The sequence below is a fragment of the Scophthalmus maximus genome, chromosome 5 (genome assembly GCF_022379125.1).
Source record: "Scophthalmus maximus strain ysfricsl-2021 chromosome 5, ASM2237912v1, whole genome shotgun sequence".
In the NCBI taxonomy this organism is placed as follows: Eukaryota; Metazoa; Chordata; class Actinopteri; order Pleuronectiformes; family Scophthalmidae; genus Scophthalmus; species Scophthalmus maximus.
Genome location: NC_061519.1, coordinates 22,814,493 through 22,829,308, shown reverse-complemented (window position 1 = coordinate 22,829,308; position 14,816 = coordinate 22,814,493). Strand labels below are relative to the sequence as shown.

The 14,816-nt window shown below is 45.9% G+C and overlaps 1 protein-coding gene across 1 annotated transcript; it reads left to right on the top strand.

Annotated features, from left to right (window-relative positions):
* The first annotated feature begins 8,404 nt into the window (after nt 1-8,404).
* rheb (Ras homolog, mTORC1 binding) lies at nt 8,405-14,673 on the top strand. The gene is made up of 8 exons (XM_035633945.2): nt 8,405-8,757; nt 9,864-9,935; nt 11,240-11,307; nt 11,479-11,561; nt 11,660-11,716; nt 11,829-11,876; nt 12,374-12,455; nt 13,817-14,673. Exons 1-8 carry the CDS (start codon nt 8,706-8,708, stop codon nt 13,907-13,909), a joined length of 555 nt encoding a protein of 184 aa, XP_035489838.1. The 5' UTR covers nt 8,405-8,705; the 3' UTR covers nt 13,910-14,673.
* The last annotated feature ends 143 nt before the right edge of the window (nt 14,674-14,816 follow it).

Genomic DNA, 14,816 nt, shown 5'->3' with positions numbered 1-14,816 from the left:
CAACGCACAGAAATACACCGGTGCTCACTGACACTGTCACACTCGGTACACAACCAGGCCCAGTGTGTTACTTACACCTGCTATCTTTCTGCGTTGCATTTTGCATTTAAAATTATTCAGATATTTGACATACCATCTCTGGCTGACCATAATCTCTTCCCACATTTCTTCTCGTGTGAGCCCCTGTGCCTTTGTGCATACCCCCCCCCCCCCCCGCCTCAATTTAAATATGGCACAATGCTGGCAGCCGGGAAAACACTGAATCATCTCTCAAAAAAGTAACAGCTCTTAAGAGGAATTAGTGGAGCCTTATACACAGACACGTGCCGGTTTGAGCTCAATCATTTTATTTTTTCAATCATTGTCTTTCACTTTCTATTATGTAAATTGAGCTATTTTCATTTTGCTGTGTTCATTTTTGAGAAACAAGAATTTCTCAACTTGGCATAATAACGTACATTTATTCATCCGTCTTGAAAAGTGCAAAACGCCATGGAACGTTCCAGTAAGTTCCTAGACGACTTCTTCTATTGAAAAGCTCATTCATGGTGCACACCACCGCCATTTAGTTCCCCAACAGATTCCGTTTTTACAGTTAAGAGAGATAATATAATCCGCCCAACAATATATAAAATTGTTAACATTAGCTCCAACTACGAGAGTTCAGTGGCACTTACACATAAATCCATTAGTAATAATCCAATATAATATATGCACTCGGGGCCTTCCCGCTGTGAGGCAATGTGCCAATCACAAGTTTGCTCCAAATGGCTCTCCGGTCTGTCTACAGTCTTTAACTGAGGAGAGAAGGAGATTGTGAGAAAGCTCAGGAGCAGCGACAGAAGAGTGATGCCTCGCCCAGGATGGACGGACAAGTGAAAGTGAGTGAAAATACACTGAGCTGCTGCTCAATGTTAGGTCCAGTTTCCATCACACTATCATACACTATCACTATTAATGTTACAGTCCCATCCTCAGACTTTGTCTCTCTCGCACAGTATTTTTTAACAATAACAAAGTCTCCTATGAAGATATATGTAATATATCACACTTGTCTATGATTATTAATTATATGATTAGCATACCAACATGAATGCTTAAAGTAATTTTTGTAATTTTCTGGCGGCATCTGGTGGTAAAGTCGCAAACCGCAACCAACTGAGCACCCGACAAGGACACTTTATGGTGGCGCACCCCTGATTCAATTTGCAACCGTATTCAACCCGACGTAGCAAACATGACGACTTACACGGCAGTCAGGTCGACCTAATGTAACAATATTTAACTCATTCAAAGTAGACAAAAAAACTTTGGTTCTTTGTTGCAGGTGATTATACATATATGAACGCATATTTATGGACAATATATTCAATTTCTGTGAATAAGTTATTCTAAAAATTACACACTGTAGCTTTAATATCAATCAATAAACGTTTAATAATACCTTATATCTGCCTATAACTACATTTAAATGTGCCATGAACCACACAGATGTGACACTCCAATGATTAAGACGATTTTTTTGCAACAGGAGAAGTCTGCATGCACGAAGCTGTGAACGTATTTTAAAAAAACGATAGGGGTGTTAATGGGCGCGTGCTTGGACTCGATCCACTTTCCTCGACAGCCTCCCAGAGTCCGACCAGGACTCGGTGTGGCCTCAGTCATCATTCTTCTCCCAGCCCAGTAATCAAAGTACTTGGGTGACAGTTAGCAGCGATATCCAACTCTGGGGACTCGGTGGCTCGGCTCTGAGCATGGCTACATCAGCACTTGGGAGTGACAGGTTGAATCTTGAGTCTGCTGAATTGGACACTGGAGATGGGGCTACCGGGGTGCATTGCCCATTCAGCCGGCTGCTTGTGCAGCATGTCTCATCTGGACATTCTTTGGCAAATGTTTCCTTCATATAAACGGTGGCGGAAGCAGGTTTCCGGCTGACTCGTACATTTCTTGAGTGTGTGTGTGTGTGTGTGTGTGTGTGTGTGTGTGTGTGTGTGTGTGTGTGTGCTCAACACATTTCATCATAAAGTCTTTATCCCAAAGTTTTAGGAAGCGATCTGTGCTACTGGTCTTGTGTGGCAGGATTGCTACAACCCTGCTATCCTCTATTTACATGAAAAATGACACCTCAGCTGTGACCGTCAGAGCGTTCCGCTCGCATGCAAACATATCCCCCGGAGTGGCAACACGCGGCTGGGAACATATGCAAAGGCGCTCATTATAGGTTAACTGTGGCATTGCAATACCCGCACAAAGCTGAGATGGATGGACAGATGGGGGGGAGAGGTGGGAGAGAAGCTGGGTAGGTAGGAGGATGAATGGACAGAGAAAAATAGTGCTTATTTCTGTGACAGAGAGATGTCATCATGACATACCTCTCCATAACACACCACCGTCTAACACTTCATCATAATCCTGTGAGGCATGAATCTTCATTAAACGCATTCCTTTTTAATCCTGAGCATGTTTTTTTTTTTCTTCCCCCCCCCCCCCACAGATGACTCCTTCTTTCTACCAGAGGAACAGATTGTGTGTAAACAGCTTGAGATTCAAATGACAGGAAAATAGGATTTACCATTCCTCTCACATTCACGCAACACCTTAATGCCGAGTCCCATTAGGGCCAAATGAGGATGAGTTATTCACTCGGAGAACAGTTACACCCTCCAGTCCTCGGGGTGACAAAAATGATCTCATTTGAGAGGGGCTCATCTGGTTATGTGGCACAATAATGTCTCCGGATGAGTTACCTTTAGAGACTCAAGTTCAAGATACATACCATTATTACTTGTTCATTACTGTTGAGGCTTTTGGCAGTGACGGATGAGGTACGGCCCCCGCTGCCACAGAATTTTGCCGTGGGTGTCTCTGTCCTCCTTAAGTGTACGGAGTACCTGCCAAGACCCGGGGCTCTTTAGAATCCATATTGCAGACACTTTCCTCCCCGAAGCCAGCTTCCTCATCGAAGACCGTGTTCCCCCTTTAGACAGAATATGAGACAAGGTCGGCTAAGGAAGCAAGAAATATGCTTCTTCTTTCTTTTTTTTTTGCAAGTATTCCAGACAAAATTAGCACAGCGAAATGGGCGAAGGCTTGTGAACAGGCGTGGATGGCGAACCACCTGAGCCGATAATCGTCCATTATTCAGCAGGTGCAGATGTGAATATTCATTCCACTGGACACTTTCCACTTACCATTTGTGCACCCCCCCCCCCCCCCCCCACACACACACACACACACAGACACACACAAGTAATGGAATCTGCAGATGCGGCAGTGCATTCTCATCAAAAGTGGACAATATGTCACACATATGAATGGCCATCTGGAAAATTGGCCACGGTTCCGCTCTGCCCGAACCTGCAGGTGACACAAAGGAGCCGCTCAGCGATGCAAATTACCAGCAAGGGAAAATTTGAGGGAGAATCCATCACGTCCGTTTGGAAGCTGAACACTGGGACAGGAATCAATCGTCATCATTTCATGTCCACGATTCAAATGTTGATTTTTTATTTAGATAGACGGATAGATGAACTGCCAAGGTCAAGAAGTGGCTGTTTTGAAGGTTAGCAGTTTCCAACTTGACCTCCAACTCAATGTGGTTTATTGAGGAAAAGCCACAAGGCGGCTGCTGCCCGGTGCTGAAGGAATGGGTGGTGGTGGGGGGGGGGGGGGGGGGGGGGGGGGGGACGAGAAGTTCATCACCCGTGGGAGTCTGCTCAGGAGTGACGAGGTCAGAGACTGGACTCCGTCAATCGGTCGATCTCACTGACGGCTGGGCTCATCGTGATCGACCCTACGACTGTGCTCGCTGTACAACTGTTTAGTTTGGCCCTCGGTAGCCTGGAACAGTCGCTGTGAGCAGGTGAGACCCAGATAGGCCGCTTGGTGGTACTTCATCACCCCGCTCGCTGTTGTCACGGCCACAATTGGCTTGTACCCCCCCATCTGCTGCATCAGCAGCGTCGGGACTGATTCGCTCACTTTGTCGCCCAGTTAGCTCTGCTCACTGCACTTCCCCCGTTGATCCGGGCCAGCCATCGTTACAAATGGTATCTTCACGCGGCGGAGTTAACCCGCATCGAGGTTCTCCCCCGGGCGCCTTTTATTATCTGCTCATCACGTTGTTCCAGTTTGTCTCAAGATGAATCTGGCTGGATCTAACCACAGATACCGTGGCGTGTGGCCCGGGGGGAAAAGAGATTAGTAGATTACGCGATAGAGTTCAAGGGAGGAAGGTGAAAAATATTCCAAGATAATGTTGAATTGTTACGGATTCCTATTTGTGCTCTTATAGAGCAGATTTTTAGGTCAGGGCATGTCCTCTCCCCTCGGGAGCCGGTTTGGCGGCATGTCAGTTCGAACATGCCGCCATATTGCAAAGGAGCTGTCGGATGTTTGTGAGTTGTCTGCTTGAACTGCGCCCCAGCGGTGTGTCAGGTGCGGTTTATAAACCCACATTACAAAGTTCAAACAGCACAGAAGCTTCAGAGCCGGCGATCGTTCACGCCCCACCACCAAGAAACTACAGGGACAATAGGACCCGACAAGCTCTTTTTCTAGAAATTAGGATGCCTGCCAGCCCGCCACTGCCAGCAAGCCATAAATGTTTCATGTGGCGCTGATATGGTAATCATTGGATCCCTACAATGACACCTTGTGAGAGTTGGATAACGATGGCTGTCTTTCAGGGGCTGTGTGACTCTGGAAACAGTCCAGTGGCCGAGGCACAGCCCGAAGTGCGAATCTGCCGGTTATAAAAAAAAAAAACCCGGCAGATTGCATCCAGTGGGTAGGTAAAAGTCTCAAAGATGGGCAGAATGAAAGTGCAGCGGGTGTCCTCCAGGCATCACGCAGATATACGGAGTCGCTGGTGAAACACACACACACACACACACACACAGATACATTCCCCTGAGTTAAATATGCATTCCGTTTCATGAGGTCTGCGAGCGGGTCCAGGTGCCCGCTGGTGGCACGGGCCCAGCTGGAGGATGTGGCTGACTCGCTCCGCTGGCGACCCGACCGGCATACTAACGGAGCCAGGGGTGCTTTCACAGTGAGTTGAAAGAGGCCCGGCGCCGGCGCCCGCACGCCCAGGGTTCAAAAAAACCACAGGGCCCCAGCTGCATGTCCACTAGGTTTCGCGTGCAGCCTGGAAATCCAAAGTGAATTTTCAACCCCGCGACATGGCCCCGTTCGTGGCAGGAGTATTGATCTCGTGACAGCGCGGACAACAACACCCCCTTAATCACGCCGGTGACGTGGTGCACACGTGCCAGATTAATTGTTGGGGCTGGTGGGAGGAAAGAGACATTTTCCAATCGGAAGGGATGAAGCAATAAAAGGCTACCGTGTCTGAAAGAGCTCAATGTATTACTTCTCCCAGACTCGCGTAAGCCTTTTATTAAAGTGAAACAATCTTGTCAGACACCTGTTGTTCTTGCAGGGGGTATTTATTGTTGGCCTTTGTCAGCAGACTGAAATCCCTGGCTAGGACATGGCTGTATCACCAGTGTGACCTATTCTTGGTCATCGTAATTTTCCTGCAAGCGCGTGTGTGTGTGTGTGTGTGTGTGTGTGTGTGCATGTGTGAGAGAGAGAGAGAGAGAGAGATTGGAAAAGGGAGAGGCAGAGAAAGTGTGTGTGTGTGTGTGTGTGTGTGTGTGTGTGTGTGTGTGTGTGTGTGTGTGTGTGTGTGTGTGTGTGTGTGTGTCCGTCCAGTGATTGCAGGCAGCCTTCAGCAATTTCAGTCGTGTTTTCTTTTTTTCTTTTTTTTGACACCCAATGTCATGCAGAACAAATCGCCTATTGCTGACACCGGTGATTTCTCGTCTCCAGTGCTGAGAAGTGTATGTGGAAGGGGGGAAACTGTTGGGTCTTACTGACGGGCAAGTTGGACATTTCTGTGATTAAGTAGTAATGGCCCCGGTCGTGACAGGGAAACAAGTGGTTCCATTGGTCACAGGGCAGGGAAAACTGCACACCCTTGGGCCCGTGGGCTATTTCTGAGAGAGTATATAATTATTTCAAGAGCGTTTCTTCCCAAAAGAAAAAAGAAGAAAAAAAACTCTGGCATTTAGGCTGTGAGAACAATGTGAAAATCTCAGCAGTTTTTGGACCCGTCTCCAGGAAGTGCAGTTTCACTTCATCCCTTTGTGTTAGTGAAGTGCGAAGAAATGATTGACACACATAAGATTGGAGATTGGAGTTTATAAAGCAAGCAGCACTCTCATCATCTCGCCACCTTCGCCGCGCCTGCCTCGAATGCCAGTGTCTGTCTATGGGGCTTAACCCACTAATTGTGGCTTTAGTTCCTGTGGTATTGTTGCGTGCCTGTGGTTTGGTTTAAATTTTCAGTTATATTAAGACACGGGGGTATTTTAACAATTGTAATGGACTAGACTGTATGCTCAGGTAGTCTGCTTATTGCGATAGTGTCTTTTGAGAGAGCGTGTCTCGTTGTTGTAGCTTGAGAAAATAAATGCTTCACGCATTTCTGAACTCCCCAAAAAAAGACAAGACTTGGAAATAAACAGTGATTGGAAGGTGGTGTTTCTGTGGGAATAAACGGTGCAATGGTTAAATGAGAGATAGGCCTGCGGTGCTGTAAGAGGGTACAGTGTGAGATATAAATGGGGTTGTGGTGACATCTACTGGCCAAGTGAGTGAAGGACGGTTTCTCGTCCTGTTAATTCAAATCATAGGGTAGGTATCTCCATACATACATGATGGCTAAAATGATATCTCGGGGACTTGCTCACACTGTCAGAACCAAATTTTAGTAGAAAAAAACATTATGCATTTATTATAGTTCATTTTAAATATTTGGGTGTAAAACAACATTTACCTGTAAAGACGTAATCAAAACGATATCCGCATTAGCAATCAAAACTTACTAAACTTGATAATGGAATGTGAATACAACTGATCCTCCGTCAGATGTAGATTTCCACACGCATTTCAAAGAACTGGAAGTATAGTTTTTCCATCAGCCACGATTGGGCATTCATGTTTGTATTTATCACTCGTTTATCGTTGTTCACTCAGAATTTACTTTAAAATAATTAACATTATCATTCTGATTTGGAGCAAAGGGAGAAACAAGTGGTCAGTTTGTTTACTTTTGTGACACTAAGCAATACCACTGAGTACAAATGTTTTTTTAAAAAGTAAAAAATCCCTTCAAAGCTTTACCAGCATATTGTAGTGCAGTGTTGTCGATGGTAAATTATTCATGACACTTCGCTTGATCGCTCCTCTCTGAGTGTTACTGGTGCCAATAAGCAGCATTTTAATGTTTTAGCTGATCAAACTGGACCTATATAGTTTTAACTTTAACGTTCAGGTTCAATTCTTGACCAAACACCACCTGATCTCCACGTCCATTTAGTAGCATCTGTGCTACATGATCTTCATCAGCAAAGAGTCTGTAGTTAGAAAACTGTCACTTCAGGGACGTCTTGTGCTTTTAAGCCGAAGAGACCAGATTGAAATTGGACCTATACTGCTCCATGATAACTGAACAGCTGATGAGGCTCACGTGATGCTATCAATTACCTTTACTGTGACGTAGTCTAAAACAATACGAAATATCATATTATGTAAGCTCATCATGTCTTTTGAATAGAAATGATATTTTATTGTAAATCAGCCATAGCTGTATAAAAAAATCAATGTAGTGGAATACTTTAAACTGTAAACATGCCCTGTATAAGATGCACTTATACCTTCCACCACAGCTTGCACGGCTATTATGCTTGTATTAATTATTTATAGACTATAACCTATCATTTTCTTATTATTGATATTCCCATATAGAATGGTTGTGGCTACTATATATCCTCTATGATATGAACTCACTCAGCTTTAAGGGGATTTAACATTGTAATAGTCACTTTCTATTTGTACGTCTTGTGTACAGTCCGGTTACACTGTATATGTTCTGTGCATATTATTTCTATTTTACTTTCCTATTATTTTTGACCCTCCATTGCTGCAGTAACATGACAGATCTCCCCACAGTTGCACTATATATATATATTTATATATATCAAACGATTATCTTATCATAATAATTTCACACTGACTTACAGTAGATATCGTGTCTTTCATAACAGAAACACTGCGGCTAGTATATTTCTATAATCGACAACGTCCTCATCCGTCCTCCTGCTCCCTGACCCTTTACACATGAATGACATCGCTCCCATCCACCCAGGCACGTCGTCGGGCCCGTGACAGCCAATCGCGTTCCAGAACCCGCCCTCCGTCGCCGGACGAACAGCCGCCTCGTCCAATCAGAGTTTTACAACGGGCGCCGGCGCCCTCCTCCGCCGCGCGCGCAGCCAATCGGCGTGGGGCGCGTAATTACTAATTCATGACCTCGCAAAGGGGAGTGACGCAGTTATTGTAGATCTATTAGATACTCCATGCTTCCCCCCCACCCCCTTCTCTCCATATGACCTGAAATAACATTTTGTTCTCTCCCCCTCGCGAGCTGTGGGACGTTGACTTCCTCACGAACTCAGGAAGAAAAGAAAAAAAAAAAGCACACGCGAAGGATTTCCCCCCCGCAAGTCGTCTGGAGGCTGGTACATGTCGAGTCTGTGCGCCTCCTGAAAATTGTTGGATGCCATTCCGGTTGGAGGCTGCGCTGCACCCCGAGGACTAGATGCGATAAAACACCAGGACCAGGAGACATGCCGCAGCCGAAATCACGAAAGATCGCCATCCTCGGCTACAGATCCGTGGGTGAGTGTACCGAGCGCACGCAAATGTTGACGGGGGGGGGGGGGCATCACACCTTTTGAAAGGGGCCTTCTGGATGCGACCCAGAGGCTCGGTGTTCCGCGGCCTCTCGGGTCAATAGAGGTGCGGTGAGCGCCTCCTATAATAAACTTAAATTCTAGGGAGTGTGCGATCTGTCACCTCGGCGACATCCCGGAGCGGCAGAGCGAAGCGTCGCCGGGTGAGACGCGGCCCCGTGTGTGGTTTTATTCATTTATTCATATTATTTATTTATTTTTACAGCACATGGGGCCTCTCACGATGTGCACCGGATAGATGCTTGATGTTATTGATACGCGCCTACCGATGAGCTGCGCAAGGTGGGAGAGAGCCGTGCTGCGCGAAGGGCCCTGCCCTGCAGCAGGACCGCGCACCGCGGATTTGACGCATTGTTACTGTGCACTTTATATTTTTTTCCTCCCATTTGTGACCAAAAAGAGGCGCAGTGTGTGTGTGTGTGTGTGTGTGTGCGGTAAAAGGATGTTCAGGAGGACGACGACTACAAGATGGCACGCGCGTATGGGGGCCAGCACTGCGTCTGGAGCCGGAGGCCCAGCTCCAACACAAACACCCATCATGTAGCCCAATATTCCCACGGGGACTTGTACTGTTACTCATCTAACCTCTGCACACAATCTGTGAACAGCTCCCGTGGCTTTTAGATTGTGCGGCCTTAGCTTTACTGCTATTATATGCATATGTATCGTATTACATAATAGGATTTCTATATTATTATTATTATCATCATCTTCAGAATGTTGATATGGTCATCAGTCACACGTCCCTTTCATAATTTCACAATGACAGTTGTGAAAACATCTGAACCATTTAACGTTTTAGATATACATAGATAGATAGATAGATGATTCATCCCGAGGGAAATGTAGACATCCAGCAGACAGTCACAAGGAGCACACAAAAGTAAACATAAAAAATGTACATATACATACTCAAAAATATATACACATGACATTCAACATTCATGACCTTTTTCCTCACCTCTGAAGGGTCTCCATTTCTACTCATGATTATTGAAAATATTATTATCATTTCCTCTTTTGTTTTTGCAGGAAAGTCCTCTTTGACGATTCAGTTTGTGGAGGGACAGTTTGTCGACTCCTATGACCCGACAATAGAAAACAGTAAGTGGGGGATTGCACCTCGATAACACAAACACAGACACACACACACACACACACACACACACAAACACCCAGATCCTGCGCGTCTCATGTTTCTTAAATATATATTAATTTCTATAATGATGTCGGAGGAGTAAAATACAGTGGGGAAACCCTGATTTACTATCTTGACACTGAACGTTACGCACATTCAGTCGGCAGGTTCAACAAGCGAACCAAACTAGAGCTATCCCAACACTTCTGCAATGTATCTTACCTATAACCTACCAACCAATTCATTATTCATCTCTACTACAGTATCACAATATCATTTTGATATCAATATCATATGATTACACTGCTTGTGTTCCACATTGAACTTTGATGAGGAATGGAATGGAAAGTGTGATGCCAGACAAAATGATGAAAAACAACTTTTATGCAAACGTTGTTTTTTTATTGTCGATGTCGACATCTGATGACTGCCCGACATGATTTCACTGAAAAATGACAGACGACGACAGTGAATTGTTACCCAGCAGGGTTTTATGTTCCCTCTAATCCAACGTGTCCAAACACGACACCAGCTGATTCCACCACTTTCCAACGCTCGATCAGGGAAAACTTTTCAGAAATCCGCCGGTATATAGTGTGTGTTCCAAGCGAAAACCCTGCTGACTCTCTCTGATTGGCCGGACCCCCCCCCCCCCCCCCGGCCTAGAGAGTGATCCTTGATCCTTTGCTTGAGGCAGTAGGTTTTGCCGAAGGGGAGAAGAATCCAGCAACCTCCTTAAGCGCACGTCTTCCCCAGACACTCCAGAGGTCTGAGTCTAAACTCACCTGTAGGCCGTTTCCTCCTCCTGCCAGCGTGTTTACTCACATGCCAACCCTGCGTCTCTCCGATGTGCGGTCCGTGGGCAATCTATAAATAACGCTGCGACGGTCAACGTAAAGTGAAGTATCAGCAATGTCTGCGAAAACGCCTCGGGCGCCGCCATCCCCCAGTCCCGCTGTAGATAATATAACCCATCTCCAGGCAGATATCGACGGATTCCTGCGCCGAGTGAACTCAGTGGTCCCGTGCCTGTACCGAGATGGATCCGCACCAGGTCTGTGCCTTGGATGTCTCAAGGTCTGCAGACGGAAGAAAAACATGCAGTGACGAAGACGCAGTCGACCGTGTGCAATATGGACCTGTGCTACTGTTTATATTTTCTTTTTAACTTTGGCTTTGTTATTTCATCTCGCCCTCCATCAATTCAAACGTCTAATCTGTCATTTCCATTGGTTCATTTCGAAAATGTGTGTTTTCTCTTTAACTGCAGCATTTACTAAAATGATCACGATAAATGGACAAGAGTACCACCTTCAGCTGGTGGACACAGCAGGACAGGTATGATGCAGTGCTTTTTCTTTTCCACTAGCCTCTTGAGTGCTTTATTGATTTTTACGTAAAAATGTGTTGGTATAACAATGTTGTCTCATAGTTAATTCACCGTCATTTATTTCTTCAACCTGCAACGCTGTGTGCAATTTTTCTTCCCTCTGTTTCCGTCCCCCGCAGGACGAGTACTCCATCTTCCCGCAGACTTACTCCATAGATATCAACGGTTACATTCTGGTCTATTCAGTTACATCTAATAAAAGGTTTACTTTCACCTCATCACCTTTTTAAAGACAAACACAAATCTCTGTTTCAATGAGGTTGAAAGCTCAAAAAGAAACTCTCCCCTCGTCTCTTCCAGCTTTGAAGTTGTACAAGTTATCCACGAAAAACTGTTGGACATGGTGGGAAAAGTTCAGTGAGTATCACCTATTGTGTATTTTTATACTATATTCTGTAATTTATACTATATTCTATACTGTATCGTGCGTAAAATGACGTTGTGCCATTTATTTTCCCGTCCAATGCAGAGTACCAATTATGCTCGTTGGAAACAAGAACGACCTACATATGGAGCGGTATGTCCTTGCGCACTTGAACTATTCATCAAATCCACTATATACATTAGGGACACACATACGGTATCGGTATATGAATATGGGTCAAAGCACTTGCCAGTTTAAATCATTATTTCTGCTCAATTTCATTAGGATGGAGAGCAGATAAACAGAGAGCAGATGTTAATATTTGGTTTGCAGGTGAGGTGACCTAAATAAAGGCAGCAGCCATTTACATGGCGCTGGCCTATAGCCACTGTTTCTCATAGTGTTGTGCACATTTCCTCGGAATCGGAGCAAAAGTTAACACTGCAATCTCCTTATGAAATATCCGTGTTTTTTATCCTCACTGGCCTGCTGTCCATGTCCACGTGTGTGTGTGTGTGTGTGTGTGTGTGTGTGTGTGTGTGTGTGTGTGTGTGTGTGTGTGTGTGTGTGTGTGTGTGTGTGTGTGTGTGTGTGTGTGTGTGTGTGTGTGTGTGTGTGTGTGTGTGTGTGTGTGTGTTTCTTTTTTGTAGAGTAATCAGTTGTGAAGAGGGAAAAGCATTAGCCGAATCCTGGAACGCTGCCTTCATGGAGTCCTCCGCTAAAGAGAACCAGGTGAGACCTGAGGCTGCACAGATGATATTCACCAGGAAGTATTTTTGGATGTGATTCTTATCAAAGTTCATGTTTTTTAAAACAGTATTTGCTGATATAGGGCCTGAAAACGACCCGGTTGAAACCTGCCGACCGGTTTGGGTGTTTTTTCTGTGGAGCGTGCGGGTTCTCTCTCTATACTCGAGTGGATTTCCTCTCGCAGTCCAATTACAGTCAGGTCAGGTTGACTGACTGGCTAAATTACCCGGAGGTGTGTGAATGTGAGTGTGAACGGTCTGACTCGGTGTTTCGGCCCGGCTGTGTTTGATTGACGCCCTGTCCGGTGTGCGGCCCCCGCCTCTCTCCCAGGGTCCCTCGCGGGTCACCTCCGGTGCCCCCATGACCCCATCTCAAGACCCGGTCATACTTTTCCGCATCTGTGTGTCCGCCTGACGCTTTACAGCTTTGGTCTGCATGAGGCAACGGTCGTTGTCCGCCCATGTCAACGAGGGGTCTTCATGGACCCCATTGTGAACGAGTGCAGCCCAAAATGTGTGAGGAAGTCAATTAGTCAATCTGAGCTCTCACAACTGCCTGTTGCCGTGGCACACGTCCGACAGGTGCCCGAGAGAAAGTGGAGGTGTGAGCGCAGCTCGTGTTGATCGCGCTTCGGACATATTCTTCTCCTTCGTGATCTTCATGGCAGTTGGCAAGCAATGTCGTGGTGCATTACGACATCCCACTGGAATGAAATGTATGGATCAGGCAATTTGTTCACATGGAACAATGGACAAGTTAAAGGATACGGGGGTGGAGTCGATGGATGGATGGATGATGGATGGATGGATGATGGACATCCATTTGTGTATTGAATAAAGACAAATGTGTCATGTGACTGGTCTGACAAAAGCCTTATTCTCATGTACATTTATTATCCTTAAGGTGGAGCTCTATCTATACTACACAAGAGATAAAGTCTAACCAACATAAGTTGACATTCAACAGAAATCCATGTTTTAACCCTCTCCCGATTCTCTGGTGGATGCACTTCCCTCTCCGCAACTAAGCTGCACATTCAGAAAGTCCGCTAATCGGCTTCGAATCAAGTTAGCGAGAAGTACCGCATGGCTCTGTTTAAACGCACACAAAGAAACAACGGCATCCCTGTTGTACCTAAAACCAGCGTGTGTGTGTGCGTGCGTGTGTGCGTGTGCGTGTGTGTGTGTGTGTGTGTGTGCGTGCGTGCGTGTGTGCGTGTGTGTGCTTGCGTGCGTGTGTGTGTGTGTGTGAGACTGGAATTCATAATCAAAGTGGTGTGACGGAGACATGTGACAGCATCTTGTGTGTGTGTGTGTGTATGTGTGCCATTTTTTCTCTCTCAGACGGCTGTGGAAGTTTTCCGGAGGATGATCCTGGAGGCAGAGAAGATGGACGGCGGCGTGCAGCCAGGAAAAACATCCTGCTCCATGATGTAAAGCCGCCCAATCGACACACAGGACACTGCACTGGGATATCCCGTTACTTGAAGGCTAGCTGCCCGTTCTCCTCCACCTCAGATGACATCGCCCCCCTCCCCACCCCCCACAGAGTCCTAAATATCCAATACTGTCTGTTTATGGCTCTGAATCCCCTGTTATTTATCAGTATTTCCTATGCCCCTTTTGTCATCCTTGTTTTTCTTCACGTGTTTGATAAAAGAGTGGTGGCCCCCTTTTGTCTCTACATTTCCCCACGATCCACCCCTCCTCCATCTCTGTGTAGAGCGCTGGTGTAAAACACCGATTATCGTTTGGGCGCACCAGTGCTGAGTAACGGCGAGGACAGCAAGTGAGGTCGGAGACGGTATTGGCTCGATATGTCTTAGCTTCTCATTACGCGGCGCCCAAAACCGGCCGCGAGCGCTCACCGCTTCAAACGACACAAAGGTGGCAGAAGGAAGAGGAGGAAAATGTCACGTCTGCCATGCAAATGCTCTGAAAATGGCAAAGTAAACACGGACGTTTCTCCTCATACGCCACCAGCTGTTTGGTCCCTCCAGGAAACAGCTCTTTTTTACTACTACTACATCCCCACGCAGTCTCCACCTCTCTGTCCCTCAGTTTGTTTTCTTAGCAGTTACTGTCAGCCCAAAAGGAAAATAAATAATAAAAAAAAAAATCCGCATCCATTTTCTAATGTTGAAAATGTTGTACAAATGTTTTTGATTGTAATCATTAAAGCAAAAAGTGGTTATGTACAAGCAGGCTCAATGTGGGTTATTGGCGCCGCCGGACGATTGTGAGTTCAGGGCGAGTTCATTCATTTAGCACTTGTCAGAGCAGATTCGGTTTGATTCACACCAGGGATAAAAAAAAAAAAAAAAGACCAACAAATGCAGCCGAT